We start from the raw sequence: 20,226 nt of genomic DNA on the forward strand, positions 1-20,226 counted from the left end.
GAGCAAAACTTGGATGGGGTTTGGTAACCAGACCGCTGCCTTCGAGTCAATTTCCAGCTTTTGCTGGCTCGGAAACATCGGAAGCCTTCCCAGCTCCTTTCTCTCGGCGGCTTTCCCTGCGCGGCGCCTGGCGAAGGGTCCCGCAGAGGGAGCGTGGGGGACCAGCGCCTCTTCCCAGCCGCGGGCCCGGCGCTGCCCGGGAAGCGGCCGGAGCGCCCGCGGGATGCGCCCGGCTGGGGGTGCCCCCTCCCCGCCCGGGGCCGGCCCCTTCTCCCCTCCCCTCGGCACCTCCCGCCGCCGCCCCCCGCCGCCCCCCGCGGTGCCAGGCGCCGGGCTCCGCGCCTCCCCGCCCGGTTTCCGCGGTAACGGGACGGCGGCACCCTCCGCCCCCGGCCGCCCCCGCCGCCGCCCGGGCAGTGCGCAGGCTCGGCGCGGCGGGCTCGGCTCCGCACACCCCATCATGGCGCTGCGGCGGCCGGCGGTCCTCCTGCTCCTGCCCCTGCTCGGTGAGTCCCGGCTACCGGCGTCGTCCCGGCGGGCGAGCGGCGGCAGCGGGGGCCGCCTCGTCCCGTCTGCCCGGCGGAGCGCCCCCCCCGGGACCCGCCGCGGGGAAGGGGATGCGCTGCCCCGGCGGCGATCCCGGGGAAGGAGGGGAGGGATGCGCTGCCCCGGCGGCGATCCCGGGGAGGGGGAGGAGGGATGCGCTGCCCCGAGCCTTGTCCCGGGAAGGGGAGGGATGCGCTGCCCCGCTGCCGGGGGATCCGTGGACGGGCCCGGGGATGGGAGGAGGGCTCCGGGGCCAGCCCCGCAGCTCGCCGGGTCCCCGCATGGGGCTGCAGGGAGGTGTGTGTGGGGGGGGAACAAACCAGCCCGAAAACCCCAGCTCAGCAAGGAGCCGGGTCCAGGGATGAGGGTGCCAGGAATGTGCAGCCTCGGCAGGCAGGCAGGGCGGACACTAGTGCCTATTCAGGAGCAGGCACAGGCGGCTATTGTTCCGGGGGCCCCGCATGAATGTTTGCAGTTTTAATTGCAAAAACATTTGCTAATTCCGCTCAGGAATGAATTTGGGCTCATTTGTTGTCTGGCTATTAATAGTGGGGGGGATGAGGAGGGGGACAGCAGCCGGTGGGCTCACGTTGCCCTCCCCCAGTCTGCCCAGACGGCAGAAGGAAAAAATGGGATGGAGTGGGGTTAGGGTGACAACCAGCAACTGATTACTAAAATACCCGGGGCTGTGCACACATGCACATGTGTACAGACACGCGAATAACTGTTTTCGGACAACTCAAGACTGAAATGTATTGAAATATTTCAGTTTAGCGAAGGACAGAACAATTCTCCAACGACTCCAAGTAACTTGCAGATTCTCTTGGGCCTCACAGTGAGATTTGGGCACTATTTACCAAAAAAAGTGAGCGGAGGGGTGAGAAGATGGCTCTGACACATATCTGCGATGAGGAGATGGTTGTCACGCGCTCCAAGGGTCTGCTGTTCACTTGCTTTGCTGTGGTTTGTAGCAGAAACAGTTTCAGCAGGAGAAATTGGGAGTGCCTAATCCTGGAGCATTGCATAGTCTTCCAGGTGCCAACTCTGGATTCGGATGCTCCCTTTGAATGAGAAAAATGACAGATTTAACACGGCTTTTCCTTACACTTGGGCTGCAAGGTAGAAAGGTACCCCATCTCCTTCCTCTGTTACGTGAGCAGTGCCTAAGTGTCCTGTTGAATCTGGCCTAAAAGGCAGCAAGACTGGAAATGAACTACAGATACTCCTGCATCTCTTTAGACAGACAAAAGTTGCTAAAAACAGCCACACACCACTAGTTTCACACCTCTGCCTGAGAACACTTACCTGGTGAGTAAATTAAGTGGTAACAGGCTTTGCTCTCCGTTTAAATACAATGGGTTCTGGCCAAATCAAAGCGCCTCATCCTGTACTGATTTCCAGCTGTTTTCAAATTCGGAGTTATAAGACCAGAAGAGTGGGCAGAAGCAAGGCTGAGAATAAAAAAGTTTGTTCTGCTACACTTGACTTTACGTACTGAGGGGCATCCCACTAAGTTAAGGTTACGCTGACAGCAGTACATAAAATTAAACATGTACTGAAGTCTGCAGGGTTGGTGCTGGATAGTGGGCTAGGAGTGAGACCATAGGGATGTGTTTGATGCCAAGTGACTACTTAAAAAAAAAAAAAAAAAAAAGGCAAAAAAGGAAGCTGACAAAGCTAACAAGATGCTGAGATCCCAAGCTGCAAAACTCTGACTTGTATGCTTTAGACTATAAACGTGCTTTAGACTATAAGGTGCTGCTTAGACTCTAAGCGCTGCGGAGCAGGGATTGCCTCCTCCTGCAGTGTTATTGCCAGAACAGACCTTACTCTTGGTCACGGCCTTAAAACATCGCCGCGAAACAGGAGCCAGTGAAGCATGGAGTATTCAGTGCGTACCCAGCTCTAGGCACTAAAAGCATCTAAAGATTCTGCGCATCAGGGAAATGCCATGGTCATAATTACACTAGCGGAACTTACTGGCATCAGTGATGGAAAGTGGGGCCTACAACTGACATCAGTGTTACGTCCTCCCTCGAGGTCTCTGTTGCAAGCTTCCCCATGGAAACAAACATTTGGATTTGGAGGATTTCACGTGCTGGACCGAAGGCAGAGCTGTGGAGCCCTTCCCAAAACTCTCAAGTATTTCCTGTTGAAAATAAAACACGTTGATACCTTACAGTCCTTGATGGGGAGATCCGGCAAGTCCCTGGCACATTTCGGTTTTAAAGCTCAATGTATTCAAATCTCCCTTTGATTTAATTCTGAGGTTTTGGTAATATGTTGGAGTTTGCAAAGGGCTTTTCAAAATCTACAGAGAAGAAGTTCTCTTTTCCATATTTTTTTTTTTTTTATGTGAAGTCCATCTGTCCCAGCCACCAACAACTGTTCCGAGTCAGCTGTCAGTGCCAAAAACCACTCAGTTGAAATGTTGTTAGCTCTGCTGCAGTTATGATAAGTTGCTTGTTGGTATTTTCTGATGGGAAGTATTTGCAGTATTGCTTTCTTTTCAACAGGCAGTAAAAAAACGGGACAAACAGCTTTGAGAGCCATGCCAAAATCAGACGCTTAGTAAGATCTTCAAAAAAATTCTTAGGAAGGGCTTGGTGTTCCTATTTGGGTAAGCAATATCTGGCATCACCACCAAAGAGTAGTTGGATGCACATCTATTTTACAGCTGTTGACCAAGAACGTGACACCAGCACATTCCCTCTTGCTGTGAATACTTCTGAGAATTACTTGGTTACTGAAGCACAAGTAAATTCAGAGAGTAAAACGTGTTTTTTTAGTGAGGAGAAAGAGCTGTGGACTGAGACGTTGCTCTGATCGTGAACTTAGGTTCTTTTACTGACCTGTTTATTTTCCTTGTACAAGTTGAATTCTGGGTCTCTTGGCCCGCTGCAGCTGTTTTTCAATTATCTGTCCACGCACTGAGGATCTGCACCAGGAACACAGGTCGAGTTGCCAAAAATCACCTAAACAAGTAAATAAAGCGGAATGAGCTTCTGCATTTAGCCTGACAAACAAGGGCAGAAGCTGCTCTACATAATGGCTGCGGGTGGGCCTGGTTTCTGAGCCTCCTGCCAGTTTGCCCCTAATTTTAGCCATCTCCGAAGGGTAAAACATTGGTTAGCCCCGACTTGCTCCTGCTTTCCTTGCAGCTTACTTGGATTATTATTTAAGTTTCTCTTGCAAATCGCGTTCGCTGCTTTATGATCCTTTGCGATGAGTGTTTGTGTGTTGAAGCAGAACTGGCCTCCCAGTTGTATATTTAGAGCTAATGCTTCACAGTTGATTGCATCAAGCCCTGATGATCCGGAGAAGGTTCGTGAACTCCTTACAGAGCAGGCCTGAAGTGGTGGGAGGGAGTTAGCACGGGGAAAGATTTCCACAGACCAACAGGATCCCGAGTCCTCAAGAGTCCTTTTCTGCAGAACAAGAGCGTGTGTTGCTAACGTCCCCCTCAACAAGATAAAACAACTGCTTTATGCGTAAAAGCTGGTGGCCTGCTTTGAAACTGCTGTTTATATAAAAAGAGATGAATTCAAGATAGAGAATTAATTAGGATAATTACATTCTCAATCTGGCTTCTCTATCAACTGGAATATGAACTGCAGCATCTTTTTCCAATTGATACGGGCTGTTTGCCTTCCCTCTGAACCCCTAGGGAGTATCATGTTTTTGTGAGAGACAGCATCAAAACCAAATTCAACCACTAAACGTCAGTTCCATGTAGTGGAGGAGTAAGGGTGTGTACCATGCAACAAACCCCATTCCTTTGCTGAGTCAGGACATGGCCTAAGAGCCAGTTAATGGCTTTAATTGCACTAATGAATGTTCTGGACACAGTCTTAATTTTCACCCAAAGGGGCTGGATTGCTGTTTGGGTACGGTTCTGTCAATAGCTGCGCTTGGGGCAGAGGAAATACCTGCTGGGTTCCAGTTCTCAAACTCCCATGCTGGAAATAAGAGTTTTCGGTTTCAGAAAAATAAACAATAACATGAAAACTGGACTTTTTTTTGGCTGGAAACCTCGGGTCTCTGTTTGCTTATGACCCTTCAGAGTGCTAACACCCTCGGTATTAACTTGAGATTAGAGGTATTGTTTGGAGAGTTTAATTCTGTTTCTAGAGACTTACCAGCAAAAGAGTCCATCTGTGGGGAACAGGACAGCAAGGCACTCTGGACTTCACCAGAACATTGGTCTCAAGGATAACCAACTCCTGACAAACTTCTGCTCCTCGTTTTAGATAAGCGGAGGTCAAGCAGGCTTCCTCTGGGGATAAACGTTGAGGGAGGTGTATACTAAAGATGTTTCCTGCGCAAGAATGGCCAGCTGAGGTTCTGTTACCACTTTTTCCTCAGCAGTCGCTAACTTTGATTGCCTTGCTGCATTTCATACTGTAAGAAAGCTTTGTGTGACTCCTGTGCAGAAGTTCAGCTGTCTAACATGCAGCTTGGAAGTGCAAAACCAAGACAGCTGCATAATTGAGCTGGTGCCCAGTTCTTATTAGAGCAGCATCCTAAGACAGGCCTTCAAATTTCTTAGAAAAAACACTAATATGCAAGAAGCGAGGTCTAGAGAGGGTGTTCCTCTGCAGTTCTTAAGCGTCTTGTCAAAGCTCCTTCTCTGCTGTGTTGGGCATTAAAGGAAATTGCTTTTGGTGCATGTTCCAAACCAGACAACTGGCAGAGAAAAGAGCGGCAGATGCAGAAGCAAAATTTATAGATGGGAGTTGGCCAAAAAAAAAAAAAAAAAAAAAAATTCTGCAATTTCCCCTGCTCCTGAGAGCACGGTTGGGTAGGATTCCCACGAGCTCACCTGCAGACTGCTGAGAGCTGTCAAATGGGAGTCCAGTCAACACTGGACTGGCATTAACTAATTAAAAAGAAAACTAGCCACATACATGCTGTAACCTGACAGCCCACAGGTACTTGAGATAAGCTCAGAAAATTAATGGGAATTGTTCTGTCATGCAAGAATCACTTGTCAGTATAAATAATATAATGTATTGGGTTATGTAGTGCCCCTCGTGGGATGCAGCACAGGGCTTAACACAGAGTCAGTTACAAGGGGAAATGAAGGTTTCAGTGCAGCAATAGATAAAGTAGATGAAATTAAATTGTGTTCAGATAATGCTCAAGGTTTTGTTTTTTGGTTTTTTTTTTTTTTTTTTAAAGTCATAAATCCCAGAGATTTCAGAGTTAAAGCCAGAACACGCTCACATCAACGTACCTGATTATTACAACACAAATGTAAGATCAGCGGGTTTTTAAGAGTCCTCTTAATTCATTTGGGCACAGCTGGCTTATTGGAAGACATCGGGCTTTAAAACTGCAGCGTGCCAGGGACTTACTATATCTTTGGCACGTGGCCAAAAGGTAGCAGTTGACAACATTCAGCAGTATTTCAAGATTTTTAATCGCCCTATTAAAAATACATTTTGGTGGCCTAGGTAAGATTTCTGCTGAGCTGGAGAAATCCACTGAAGTCTAAGGGGATTTGTTCCCATTACGAGGCTGCGTTTCTAACGCCCATGGCCTCTTCTGAAAATCCCCGCCTTAATAAACTTTGGGGCAGTTTCTTATGTAAGTGGGCAGCATTTTACAGGTAGGATGTAAATTGAGGCACTTTGGTTTTGGCTGTGTTTTGGAGGGTGGAAGTATAATACTTCTAAAAATCCAGGTTCATTGAAAGCGTCCAACTTCCCTGCTCACTCCCCCACCTGAGACACCTAATTCACTTGCCATTTTTGACAGTCTTGTCCAGGATGTCTCAGGATGTATAACCATGAAGTCCTTCAGTAGTTGCTGAAGGAGCCCATAATGTTCTACATATCCAAAGTAAGTCAGAATTTTTGTTTCATTAGCAATAAGGAATAAGACTGGCAGACGGTGCCATGAAAGAGAAGCTGTTTTGAGAAACCAAGCTGACCTTTTAAGAGGGCCAGCAGTGCTCTGCACAGCAGTCCTGCTTTTCATTCCCAGTAAAAAGGTTCCTGCCACTTTACATCTCTCCAGGGTGGCTGTGTGCTCTCTCAAGCCTGCTTGAGTGTAGTCGGTTGCCCAGCTGAGGGCTTAATGATTTTGTCTGCACATGAATGTGCAAGGCTCTGCTTGATCTTTTAGGCCAAGATCAGCCATGGAGACAATATTTTTGTTTTGCTAGGATGCCGTCCTTGGAAAACAAAGGCCTTGATAGATGTTACTGCTTTTACCTGCATTACGGTAGCATGTATGGCTTCCGTTCATGGATCAACGTCTGTCTTTGCTAGGTGCTGTCAAAAAAAAAAAAAAAAAGTAAGAAGAAACTCACTGTACCCATTTGTGTCCTCACTCAATGAAAGCTACCCAAAAAGACTAATTAATTGCGCTGTTGGGCTGCTGTGAAGACGAGGAGCATTCCATAGAGTATTGGATGATAACGGCTGCAAGAGCAGCCCTTGAATCACAGCAGTGGAAAGAACCGGGTGTCCATAGGCAAGACAGCGTCTCCCACAGACCCCGAGGATCCATTAAGGAGATTGCTGCCTGCTAATGGACTTCCTCCTGAGGCGCTCGGGCTGCTAACACTCTCTTGAATGATTTCCGGGAGCTTACACAGTTAACGGCAGGGAAGGTGTTGCAAAGTCCTCCGTTCTTGCTGCTTCTGTAAAATAGCTTTTATCCCCTCAAAGGATCTTATCAACAGCTATTTTTAACACACACTTAAATCTTTGCTTTAATCTTTTTCTTCTGCATTGATCTCTGCAAAAGCCCAAAGATAAATATTTCTGTATACCCACCACGTTGTTTGGAGTTAGTTATTTTTAGAGCCTGGAAAACATCCGCTCTGTAGTAGCGAGGTCCTCTGCATCAGTAACGTACCTTGGAAGGGGAAGTCCCAGCCCTGTGCACAACAGCAACTTGTACCTCTGGACCAGCCCTGACTTCCCTGGCCGGTGGGAGTCCCCCGTCCTTGAAAGAGCGGGTTGTTTTTGTTTGGATGTTTAGATACCAACAACCAGGGTGGAAGGAGTAACACACACAACCCCCTGTTAGCGTGAGTGATCTGTGCTTTGCTGACAGGACTGGATGCACACGCCATGAAACAGGTTAGCTTCAACCACCATGGATCTCCTTGTTGATCTAGTAGCTCCTAGAGCAGAGGAGGTGGTGGTTTCTTTCCCTCTTTGGTCTTAGCTACTCTGCTGAGATTGCACATCGATGGGGCTAGTCTGATCTCTCAGGGAGCGAGGAGGCAACGGCTTATCTCATTTCTTGCGCACGAGCAAATAGCTATTAGTTGGCTACAGCCTGGTCAGTGCTGATGGAGTTGCCTTTGAACTGGCGATCTGGAGATGAAAGGCAGAGTGCCTTCTGATCGTCTCCTGAGCCTCATGGGTTCTCCCTCAAGCAGAACCAGCTATTTGAGTTGGTAAGCATCCTTATATATCTGGTGTTTTCCCTTCGTTTTGGCCAGTTTTCAACATCCCATAAATAACAGGGCAGTGCGGAGCTCTGCCTGCCAAAGCTGCCTTGTGCGTGCCGGACAGGAGGTTAAACCAGGTACTAACTTCTTTCTTCTTCTGTCAAAAATCCTCTGGTGGGCCTGGCCAACACACAGCTGTCCTCACCCACAGGCACTGCATGCTCTCCCACACAACAGGGCAAGATAAGCCCTTTGAAGTCTACGTTTGGGCTGGCAGCAGCTTCTAAGGCACTCGGGTGCCCCCCTCTCCCAGTTGCCAGCTGCGCCTTGAGTTCTCCAAGTCAACAGCTGAGCTACGATCAGGGCTGACAGGTCTGCAGTGCTGGATCGCTTTGGCTTTGCCAGGGGACTCCAGATTCCAGTTCATGTGCGGTGCTCTGTGAGCACGGGAGGACGCGGGGACCTTTTCCCCCGACGTTTGTGCCGAGGCGTGCTCGTCGCCCGCCAGCAGCCCGCTGTTGGTCAACAATAGCGATTGTGCTCCTCGCCCGGGCAGGCTCCTGGTGTTCTGCTGCAGGCTCCTCGATCCTCCTCTTGCTGCAAATATTTGGAACAGATCCTGTTTGGCCCTTTTGACAGATTGACTCAGCTATTAAATGACAAAGGCAAGCTGGATGCGGGTTCACCGCGATAACAAGTGGCTCTATGAAGACGGGAGCCGAGGGTCAAATTCAGAGATGAGGCAGCATGCTCTGTGGGAGAAGCACAGAGGAGGTGCAGTGACCTGGCCTCCGCTGTTAGAGCCGGAGCTGGGCTGCATGCAGCAGTTCTGCCTGCAGCATGTAAGGGGATCCCCAGCCTTCTTGGCTGTAACGCTGCACAGTCTCAAGGAGAACATGTTTTTGGAGCTTCTTGTGCTCTAGTGACAAACATGTCATAATTCTGGCTGCTTAAACATTTCCCAAGAGCTTTTCAATTCCTGGCTCATCCTCGGTCACTTCTAAGACACACATGTCATATGTCTCGCATCTGTCACTCAGCTTCACGTTCGGGACTTGAGGGAAAGCCTGTCTTTGCTACAAAGCCTTCCCTCTTTTCCTTCCTCCCTCCCTGCTTTCCTTTTTGTATCCGTGTCCCTCATTGAGAAGCAGTAGCTCCTTCAGAGAAGTGCGAGGGAGCCCATTTGCAGAATTTACAGCTGCTTCCTGAGGCTTGAGTGTCTCCTCTTTAACAGCAAGCTGTTAAGCATGTTCTTAAGTGGGAAGATAAGTGGTGTTACGATCCTTTCATCTTCTGGCTCAGAGCAGGCTGGAGATAACTGATAAGGGGATGACAGCAAGGAAGATGCATAGGCACCTTTGGATTTAATTCCTACTTTGCAAGGCAGTCTTTAAAGCACATCTCTGGTGGGAACACAGGCTGGTAAAATAAAGCTGGTCCTTCCCTTCTCAGCATATGTCTTTTCCTCGTGTCTCTGAGGCAGATCCTCTGTCCGTGCCAGCAGAGCCGGTGCAGAGTGCGCTAGGTTCTCCATTTCAGAGCCCTCCTTCTGGTGCTGACATTCGAGGGATTTGGCTTGAGTTGTCTCTAGACAGTGTTTCGGCTGGTGATTTCATTTCCATGTTTCCTTTTTTACAGCAGTCCTTTGCGGATTGGAGCTGTACTTTAAACAGGGCTGCATTTGCAGTATGGGAGTAGCGGTCTTGCACATGATGGGCAAAGATGCATTCCTCTGCAAGGATCTGTAAGAGAGCACACACATCAGCGACAGCTTCACGTGGGTGGGAGTCTTCAGACCACTCTTTAACAGACTGTGCATTCAGTTCCAGAATTCCTGGTTTAGTCCCTCGTCTGCTGGCTGAAACAGGTGGCTAGCACATGCCTGTAAGGCTCTTTAATGGGGGTGGTCTTCAAGGTCAGCTGTATCCAGCCCACATTCCAGCTGAGTCCCTCTACCTCATCTCCTGCTGTAGCTGGCTCTGGGCCATCCAGCCCAGAGGTTCCCAACCATGGCACGCACGCTGCTTGTCAAAACCAAACCACTTGAAAGTAGCGTATCCGTGGCCCAAGCCTGTGCCAGCCTGCTGCATTTTCCTCCAAGGAAAGGGGGAAAAGTGGTTGGGGCAGGACCTGTCAAAAGCTCAACAACGCCTGCGGGGCACGCACGCTGCCTGGTGCAGCAGAGAGCCGCTGCTCATCCCATGTCCACGTGAGTCCTCCCCGCACTCTGCATGCTCTACGGGGTGGCAAGTCTTCTACAGATGAGGCTACAAACCTTCCCATAGCTAACCCCTGCCTGCCTGCCTGGCAAGGCTCCGCTCTGCTTTATCTGGGGAGCTGCTGCTGGCTTTTCCACCGTAGAGCTCTTGCATTACAGCCCAAAGTGTGAACAGAGGCTGCAGCCTCCCTCTCAAACCAGCCCCCAGTGCCTCTGCACCTCGCTGTTACTCTGCCCTTTTCACTGACAGGGAATTAAGTAGGATTTCTAGGTCATTGTGGGCCTGTCAGGAGGAATCGTCTCCTGTAGACCTCATTATCAAGGCTCTTTCTGCAATGCCAGACTTCAGAACAATTGCAGCCTGGTTCCCTAAACACTGACTAATGAGACAGAGCTTTTAGCAGCAGTTTGCTAAATAAAGGCTGTTTCTGCCTGAGACGGAATAAAGCCAGACTGGATTTTTTAGCTGTGTCTCTCTCACACAGAAGGTATTTCAAAGGACCCTTATTAAAATAATGAGCTAGATGTTGCTCTTGTGGTGGCTGCACAGGGTCAGTGCTTGATGCTAGTGCCAGGCGCTTCCCCAAAGCAGTGACTTCAAGTAACTTGTGCTCAAGTGACCTAAAAACCTCTCCAGGTCCCTTTGAGGTATCTTGAGCATTTACCTGAGCTCCTGTGACTTTGTGCTGCTCTGATAGTGACGTGCTGCCTCACGGTGGACAGGCTCCTTGTAGCTCTCAGTGACTTCCATTTCCTTGGGTGCCATTAGAAGATATTCTTTGATCTCTGGGTTGTAGCAAAGCTTGCTCAGCATTCATGCGCATGGCTTTGGAAAGGTGGGGGATCCAGCATCTGAGCAGGTTGGACAAGTGGGACTGCGGAGAGGACTGCCTTGTGTGGCTGCTTTTCAAAGGTGCTGGAGGCTTGCAGATAGCTGATAGGAAGCAGGTGAGATTTCTCCTTATCCCTGGATGCTGAGCAGGAAGGACATAGCCCTTACTTGAGTTGTCTGAGGCCAGGTAACTTCTGTTGGTGTTCCTGTAATGAGATTTTTCATCCTACCTCTTTCTGTTGTCAGAAGGGCCTAGATTAAAGATGAACTCTGAAGCAAGATGGGATGGGTCTGACTGCCTCTGGCTGGAGCAGGCACAGGAGGGCTGGGGATTATTACTTGGCCAGTTTGCAGGTTTGTTTGAAGTGGTGCTTTGATGTGGCAATGGGAGTCAATGGAAGGTAAATGGTGTCTAGACAGGTTTTTCTCACTCTCTGTTGTTGTCTCTGAAACAGCAGAAGCGGTGCCAAACAGGCTGAACGGCTCCAGGATGCGAGAAGCAGAGCTATTTCTAGAAAGACGGAACAATGGTTCTTCAGGAGAATCCAAGCCAGCTCTCACTGAACCCTTGTCGAACCTCCTGCAGGTGGAACTGCTCCTCTCTCTGCCCCACACGCTGCCTGGATCAGTTAATTGCAGCTAGATGCTATTAAGAGTGAGCAAGGGGAAGTCCAAGAGGTGGCTGGTGTGTTTCCAGGTGGGCTGGCATGGCAGAGAGGTACAGGAGAGGTCCATTACCCAGTGCTCTGGCCAGCAGGGCTGGGAATCCAGGAGGTCAGTTGATTTTGGCAGCATTTGGAGAGGGATCCAGCAGTAGTGGGCTGAGAAAAGACTTCTGCAGTTTGGCTAGCTGGATGCTGCCAGGATTTGCCCAGCAGAGGTGGCCTGCATGCCCAGTAAGAACTGTAGCCAGTGGTTCAGCTACACGGGGAGGGAAAGAAAAGGCAGGCTGTGATCTAGAGAGACTTGTCGCTGGCTGGCAAGCTGTGCTCTCAGCACTGTCTTGGCTCTGATGTGCCATGTCCCCCAGGCTGTTGGGGAGGGGAAGTGGAGACTGCGTTGAAATGCCTATTGTCTGTCCTTCAGCTGGGAGCAGAGCCAGAAGAGAGAGAGGCTCTGGCAGCATCTGATACAGGGGGCAGATGTTAGGGGAAGCATACTCATCCGTAAAACGCTGTCACTGGGATTTTCAAAGGAGCCTCAAAGGTTAAGTGCCCATGTGTTGGAATGTGTACATGAAGGTCAAGAGAGAAATCCTGGGCTCCTGGGATTCCTGCTGGACTCGGGGAAGCTTTTTGAAGGTAGCTCTTGCCACTGGGACAAAGCCTCCTGCGGCATCCGTGGGTTGTCCAGGTGACTGCTGTTCTTGGCCCCATTTGTTTAAGCATAGCCGGGGAGAAGGGCAAAGCCACACACTGCCAGATTTACGCTCTCGTGGGGGCCTTCAGAGGTGCGCAACTGAGTTCCCCTCTCCCGTAGCCAGCTGCCAGCTTCTGCAAGCATGAGCTGAAGGCAGAGATCCTGCGTTCCTGATCCTGCCTGTCCTCTCCCTTCACCCCTACCAAAGTAGGGCTCGGCCACAGGTTTCAAGCAGAGCTGGAAACTTGGCACTGAGGCGAGGAGCAGAAAAGAGCCCAGCTTGCTCTCCTCTGTCTGGGCTGGCTTCTGTACTGCTGTGGGGAGTACAAATATGTTCCCAATCTGTTTGCTTCACTGACGTGACTCCAAGACACACAGGCAACAGATACAGTGACCAAGAAGGGGCCATTGTTTGAGGGACCTTCTTGACTGTGGCTCTGCTGTAACCAACCGACCGCTGCTCTCCCGCACTGGGCTGCAGCCTTCCCCATGCTTCATTCACGAGATCCAGAGCGCTGGATCCTCCCGGGTCCCCCAGCGTTAGCTGCACATTAGCACAGACAAGCCAGGGGTTCATTCCTGTTTTACTCAATTTGTCCATCTATGTGCCCTGATCTGGCTTCTTGATTTACATGCCCGTCTCTGGCAGGCAGGTATTAAATCAAGCTGCAGATAAAAGAAGTTACGAGCATTGCTTCCCTGTGCACCGCCCCAGACATTCACTGACACATTGCTAATTGCACAGAGGCAGACAGCCTGAGCAGGCAGATAGCTTGCTCTGTGCTGGAGGCTGAGCAGCGAGGAGCCAGGGAAGGGAGTGATGGACTGATGGACAGGTTAGCATTTTGGCTAAGGAGGAATAAGGGCCCCAAGAGAACCAGGGAGGAGGAAGGGAGTTACCTCATTTGTTTCCAGCAGCCAATGCAGGGTTGTCCTCTGAGAGGTATTTCCTTAAGCTTTATCAAGTCCGATTTCAGTTGCAACTTTTATGAACAATAAAGGCTCCCATGGTTTCCCTTGGAGGAACTGGAATGAATCCAAATAGATTTTAGTGCTGAGAAGCAGATCCTGTTATTAATGTCAGCCTAATCATTTCTTTCTATCTCCTTCCCACCTTTTTTGCCATTCATACTCCTAAAAAGCCTGCAGGCGGTTATCAAGTCCAGTCCACCCTCTTCTTTAGCTGCTTCTGAAATTGCAGACCAGATTGCAGCCTCCCCTGGCTTTTAGGATCTGTGAGAGCATTTGATATGCCTGCACCAGGCTGGTGGGGGGACTGTCCCCATGCCTCAGGAGAGACCTGGCAGCGTGACGTGCAAACCCCAGAGCTGGCAGGATGATGAAACAGAGCGAACCTGAACTGGGGACCAGCACATAGCCGGGAATGATCTTCCACGCAGAGCAGCAACCCTCCTGCTGCTGGGCCTGTGTCTCTCTGGGAAAAGGGCCTCTGACCAGGACTCAACTGGGAGCATTTGGCTGAGAAAATTCTCTGCTAAAAATAGCAGCAGGAGATGTTTAAGGAGAAAAACAAGTCAGGATCTGGGAGAAGTTAGTTCCCAGATATGTGGCTTATTCAACTCTCCCAGGACGAGTAATCTTTTAACTCCTCCATGCCAAGGCTTGTTTCTGCTCTTGGGACAAGCCAGGTCGGCTTTTCGTCCTCACTCTTCGCTGTGACATGGCATTACTTCCCTCCCTCTTCCCCTGCTCATTTATGCCAGTATATTCCTAATAGCGCTCTGTGTCAAGCTTTTCATCTTTATCTGTCTGTGACTTCATTTGGGTTCCCTTTAATTCCCGATATACTTCCTAAGAAAATAATCTCTGTTGAACCCTGCAGCGCAACTCCCTCTGCAGGTTTGCAGCCTGTGCTCAGGCTGATGTTAACAAGGTAAGTCTTTTCAGATCTGTTGAGTGATTCAGGGCAGCCCCCAGAACAATATTCCCCCAACTCACATGTCTTCAGGCCTGCACGTGGCTCGTGCAGCTTTCTACCGAATGCCTTTTTCCCCTTGTAGATCTGCATCCTTTGTTCTGACAGATTCGCTGCAAAGCTTCAAAGCTGCCTTACAGAAGACGGCCCCACCTCTCCAGCGTGGAATGACGGCAGTAGTTTCACAGGCTCTTGGTTGCACGCTCATAGGCAGATGTGAATGCTCCCTTGGTGCCTGCAGTCAGTCTCTTGCAACGTTCATTTGTACATGTTTTGTGCAACGCATTAGCTAGACAATTCTGTTTTATACCCGAGGCTAGAATTATACACACGCAAAAAGACAAAAATGATGCTGTAAAATCGGAAAAAATGTTCTTAAAAAGAGAGCTGTTTTCAGTCTTGTCATAAATGATTTCTCTGTGTGCTTGCTCACGCCCTCTCCTGTTCCCTTCTCTAGCCTACTCTCAGCTCTTGGCTCTGATGACTACTACTCTCTTCCCAACTCCCATTTTCCACAGGAAGATGACATGGTTGGTCTCTGATAAGCAGAACTTCAGATCTGTGTTTTGTTGGTCAAGCTATAGGCTGGAGGAGAACGGAGGATCAGGAGATTAGAGTCACAGACAGAGGAATAGAGGATTATAGGCTAAAACCCTGCGAGTCTCTGTATTGATGGTTGGGACACAGCCAGACACTAAAGAGTATTGCAAAGCCTGGTGCTGATAGCATATCCGCTTATTTCCTGTCTTTGCATTTCAGGCGGCTTTTGATATATGCGTCCTCATCAAAAGCCAGGGTCAGGCAGGTACCGAGCATCCTAGCTCCTGTCGAAGGCAAATACCTGCTGAGATCAAGTCTGTGCGTTGGCTGGCGCTCAGCCTGGAAAACGTCACTTTGGCTTACGAGATTCTCAGCAATCCTTGAGTCAAATTCCCACACAAGACAAAAATAAAGGAACTTGCCCCTTTTCCTGTTACGGTTCATTCTGTCTCCTTGATCCTGGCCATAGATCCCTGCCATGTCTCACTGACCTGGCTCTGCCCTGGAGACTTCCCTTAGCATCTGTCTTGCTGCAATGAGAGCCCTGCTGGGAGGAAGGGAGAGGACTGGAGGAAGACCATTGCCCCTGGCTCTTATCACAGTTATCTGCTGGTTCCCTCCCACTTTGCACTAATTTGGTATCAGCATCTGCCACTTTTGGGAGGAAAGGGACTTGCTGAAGTGAGAAATAACGTAGGATGTGCCTGTATGGCAATTCTTGGGGCTGGCTGGGGAAACAATGGAAGGCAAGTGGGAATAGGCAGGAAGGGTTGGTTTCAAATCTGCCCTGTGCAAATATTCCCACTTCTCTGCAGTGCTCACCATTTTTGTTCCTGGCCTTTGCTTTTGCTGTTGTAAGGCACTCTCATCCGGTAAACAGGTCACAGAATGGTATATCCACTGCCGGCTGAGATAGCGTGGTCCTGACTCTTCCTGCGACTTCCCATTCCTCAGTTTTTTCCTCCAGTGAACTGGAACTGTACATCCTTACCGAATTGCAGGGGACACTGAATTTGAAGGGACTGAGGCTTAACTGATAAATGTACAGCACTTTAACAGATTAAAATGATCCTGGGGAAACACTGCATGTGAGACCCTCAGCAGACATCCAGGGGCCCAGCCAGCTGTATTCCTTGCGTTTTCATGCCCTAAAGCAGAGGTGGGGATGAGCTGACCTCCTGAGATCCCCTCATGTCCCATTTTCTGTGAATGCACTAATTTTCGTGGTCCGTATTGGCTGTGAGCCAGACCAGTTTGAAGATGTAATTATGCTGTCCATTTGTTAATGAAAATGGCAAGAACAGCGCTCGGTACAGTGTGACTGTTTTGATGCATTCCTAGCCAAGTGATCTGTAATTGTTTCCTTGTTGCCTTATTTCTCTTCTGGCTTTTGCCAAAGACTTGGTGCAGACGTAATTAGGAGCTCTCCTGCCTAATGGCCTTCCCTCAGAGCCACACAGCAAGGCCACCTGCCCCTGTTTTTTCCTCCCGGAGAGTCAGCGTAACATTGCAAGCCCAAAGCATCTGTGTAAGTAAGGGGCTTGACCTCAGAGGCCAGTAGCAAGGCAAAATAAATGATCTGGGCAGGACTTAATCCCCTGGTTAGTGGTATCTAATGCAAGGCAGAAGCTGCGTGCCCTACTCCCTGTTGCTTACCCAAGGAAAATGAGACTTTCAGTTCAGCCTCACATTTGTTTCTTGGGAAGGGAGAAGCAATTCAGGAGTGCAAGGGCTGATAATAACAGCCTCTTCTGTGCACAGCTTTCCTATTCATCTTTCCTTTCTGTTCCCTCTCCATTACCCTTCATCCCAGATTTTGAGGGGCAAATTCTAACTCTTTCCATCTTTTCTTTGAGTTGAAGATGGCCTGAAATTATATTACAGAAAGAGATGCAATCTGACATGCTGGAAACCCTCTAGCCCTTGCTGCTTCCATCTGAATCTAAGTATTAGGTATTAGTCATCTACCCAAGTATTGTTTCCTTCCCGTCTTGCACGTATGTTCAGTCCTTTCCAGGAGAAAAGCCAGAAACCGGGGTATGAGCTTGGGAAAACAGGAGAGCTAGGACCAGATCATGCACAGATTAAGATGCTGGGCAAGGCACGTACAGCCACATCTGCAAAGTATTAAATTCCCATCTTCCCCTTGATGTCAACAGCATTTAAATACCTTTGCGGAGCTGGCTTTTGGTCTCTCGAGCCATGCCTTTTCTGACGGGTGAAAATCTATGTCAATAAAATGGGCTAAGTGTGCTAGGCCCTTCCACCTGGGAACTTTCTCCCCAGGTTGCCAGCCATCGTCTCAGCTCTGGCTCTCTCCTAAAGCATTTGCATCTCCCTTAGGGAGAGCAGAGCATGAGAACCTACTGGTGGACTAGGTCCAAGCTCAACGTGTCCAGCCAAGAGCTCAGGCTTATGCTAAGACTGTGAGTAAGCTTGAACTCTCCCTGTTCAGACAGCTCTGGAGCATGGCTCATGATGCCTCCTCCTGCACAGGCCCAAGGATTTGCAAAGTGGGTGGCGTGCACATCTGATCTTGAGCGTAGGCAGTCTCATTTTTGTGGAGGTGCAGATATGCAGGGCCTTACTATCTCATGTCTAAACACTCTGCAATGCCATGAGCAAAATGGCAGCCCAAGATTGTGAAATGCTTACCTCCAGAAGCCCTTGTCAGATGGATGTTTGAGGCAGTTTGTCTGCAGCTGCATCCCAACGTGACGAAACCAAACTTTGGGAAACCAACAGAAAGCACTGTGCGGTCTTCACCAGGCAACACCTACGCTTCCGTCCCTGCATGGGAGAGAGGAGGAATGTTTGCTGCAGAAGGAGACAGCTTTGCAGAGAGGTTTTTGTCTTAAGAGGGCTCTGTATCTCCTTGATAGCAACCTGTTTCACTACCGAGTGTGGGTGTGTAGGCTGTGTGTATACCAATGGCTTTGCTATCTGATTAGGAGGTAGAACAGTAAATCCTCCTGTCCAAGGGGGTGGGGGGGAGGAGAGAAAGGAAAAAAGATTGTGTGCATGACCTGGATGCTAATGGGCCTTCTTTTCTGCAGCAAATACAGGCAGGTCTTTAAGGTGCTGGTTTAAATCAGGAGATTTAAACAGGTTAAGAGTTTGTTCCAGAGCTGTACGTACTCTATTCACAGACAGGCATTTCCTTGCCTTCTCTAGTGGTGAGCAGGAAGAGAGTGAATTAAGAGCAAAATCTGAAATTCTCACATCTTCAGATGAATGCAAATACTCAATGGTTTTCGACACAACTTTGTGCTGTGGGATCCTGGTCCTGCTGAGACCACCAGAGACTCCCTTATCATCAGCATTTCAGAAGAAACAAGTGCTGACAGCTAGGTACCTAAGAGAGGAGAAAAGCAAAAGCCAGAACCATGTGGAGCGCCAAACACTGCTCTGTAATGTTGCATTTGCCTTCTCTAGGTTAATTGTGCTTCGTGTTCCCTGCCCAGGCGGGCACATCTCCTCTGTTTGTAGGTGTCTATCAGAGAGTTGGCACCCTTTTAACTGAGCGGTTCAAGCCATGCATCTAAAATAAGTCATGCTGTTTTATGATAGCTGGTAAAAATAAAGCCTTACTAGCACAAGCAGCTATAACAGCACAGAGGATTTACGACTGAGTGGGTTTTTTCCAGGGTGGGCTGGCCACAGTCTGGTGATGGCCTTTTTATAACCGTTATCAGCTCCCACACAGACCAGGTCCATCTGTTACTTAATTTGAACCGAGACACTCCTAAGCTTTTGTTCACTAATCTCTCGCTGCACATCTACATTGTTCTCTAGCAGGGCAGCCCACCCGTGAGTCAGGCTTGGCTTGCTGATCTCGGGGAGGCACCACGGAAAACTGGAATAAAAGAAAGGCAGGCAGCAATGTCTGGTCGCTTGACCGGCAGGGTCCACCTGCCTGCTCCCTTGTATCAGCTTGAAGGGACTTTTAACCTGCAACTTGGATGCCAGAGCAAACACAGCCAGCTCCTTGGACTGGAGGCAAGGGTTGAAAGTTAAGACTCAGTACTACAAAGCAAAATCCTACTGACTGCATCTAATGGCATAGGCTGGGTTTTTCACACAGACCTGTATAAATTGCTACTTAGAAAGGCAGTGAGACACCTAAAAACGTAAACGAGGATCAATAGGATGCCTAATTCCCACTGAAATTCAATAAGAATGAGGTATGCCATTCATTCCCTGCCCACACATTTATGCTCCCTTTATAAATCCAGTCCTTATATATCACAAGTGCATTTAAGTCCTTTAAGCTATTCCTAGAACCACAGCCAAGGGACAGTTGGACAAAAAAAAAAAAAAAACTAAACCAAAAACTTAGCAGAGCCAGAGCGGGTTACGCATTTTTTGGTACCTCATTCCTATGCCATGCTGTGTTGCCTGTCCTACACCACCTTGTCTACACTGGCACAAGTTGCATGGCGGAATAGCAGTGAGATGCACCGGGGATGGAGAAGAGGGAGGATAAAGAGCCTGAAGCACTGAGAGACAAAAGGATGGCTATTTCGAGGTGCAGATGGTCGGATGTTTCTGAAAGTTAGGGCTCATGGTGATTTCCTCAAAATAAGCCGAGGGGAGAAGCCTGGCCTCCCTCTTCCTTGTCTTACCCAGTCCAGCACTGCGTGGCTTCCTCTGCTCTTCCTCTGGAGGCTTCTCACACATTTAACAGTTAGCTTCCTCCCTGCCGCATACACACACCACTTGTAAGGCAGGGACGGTCCTGGGGTCAGCTGGGCTGCCCGTAACAGCAGTGCTTGTCTCCTGCCTGCTGCTCTGATCACCCCCGCTGTACTGGCCTTGTCACCGTTTCTTTCACTGCAGCTCGCAGCATTGAGGTTGGATGCTCTAGGGGGCATCTCCAAACTGGCAGTCATAAACGTGCTGACATGCAGAGGGTTCGGCTAACATGTTTCTAACACCTAACAATATATCACTCACTCTCACTCAGTAGCACTCCTGCTACACCGAGTAACCGTCCAGAAAGCGAAGATGCTTAACAAGGCATGTGGTTTATAGCAGCATTCCCACATGGCTTACATGCATTTTGAATTGCAAATCAAGCAACGGCTTAGTGATGATGGACACCTCAAGCAAGGCATATTTTTGTTGCTTTAGTGGGCAGGTGTTTAAATACAGCTGCATGTTTTTGTACTGCTTGTGCCTGACAGTGCATTAACTAAAATTACCGTATAGGGTAACTGCAATATCGGCAAAGCAGCATTGAACAATGCTGCAGCATAGACTCCTGGCAGCAACTCATCTGAACTGTTTCCTGGTCATCCTTTTTACCTTGCCTATAAGACCTTAGGAATACTTTACCTCATCTTCAAATTTCTGCCTAGAGTTTTTAAACAGAGAAGAGATTG

General features: G+C 49.2%; 1 protein-coding gene across 1 annotated transcript in view; it reads left to right on the top strand.

Annotated features, from left to right (window-relative positions):
* The first annotated feature begins 445 nt into the window (after positions 1-445).
* Positions 446-20,226, top strand: part of JAM3 (junctional adhesion molecule 3) — a 31,696-nt gene continuing 11,915 nt past the window's right edge. Inside the window, exon 1 of the mRNA XM_082330574.1 lies at positions 446-506. Within this exon, the coding sequence (XP_082186700.1) occupies positions 461-506 (46 nt within the window). The 5' untranslated portion in view covers positions 446-460. The remainder of the gene's footprint in view (positions 507-20,226) is intronic.

This window comes from Platalea leucorodia (assembly GCF_965183815.1).
Source record: "Platalea leucorodia genome assembly, chromosome: 20".
NCBI classification, from domain to species: domain Eukaryota; kingdom Metazoa; phylum Chordata; class Aves; order Pelecaniformes; family Threskiornithidae; genus Platalea; species Platalea leucorodia.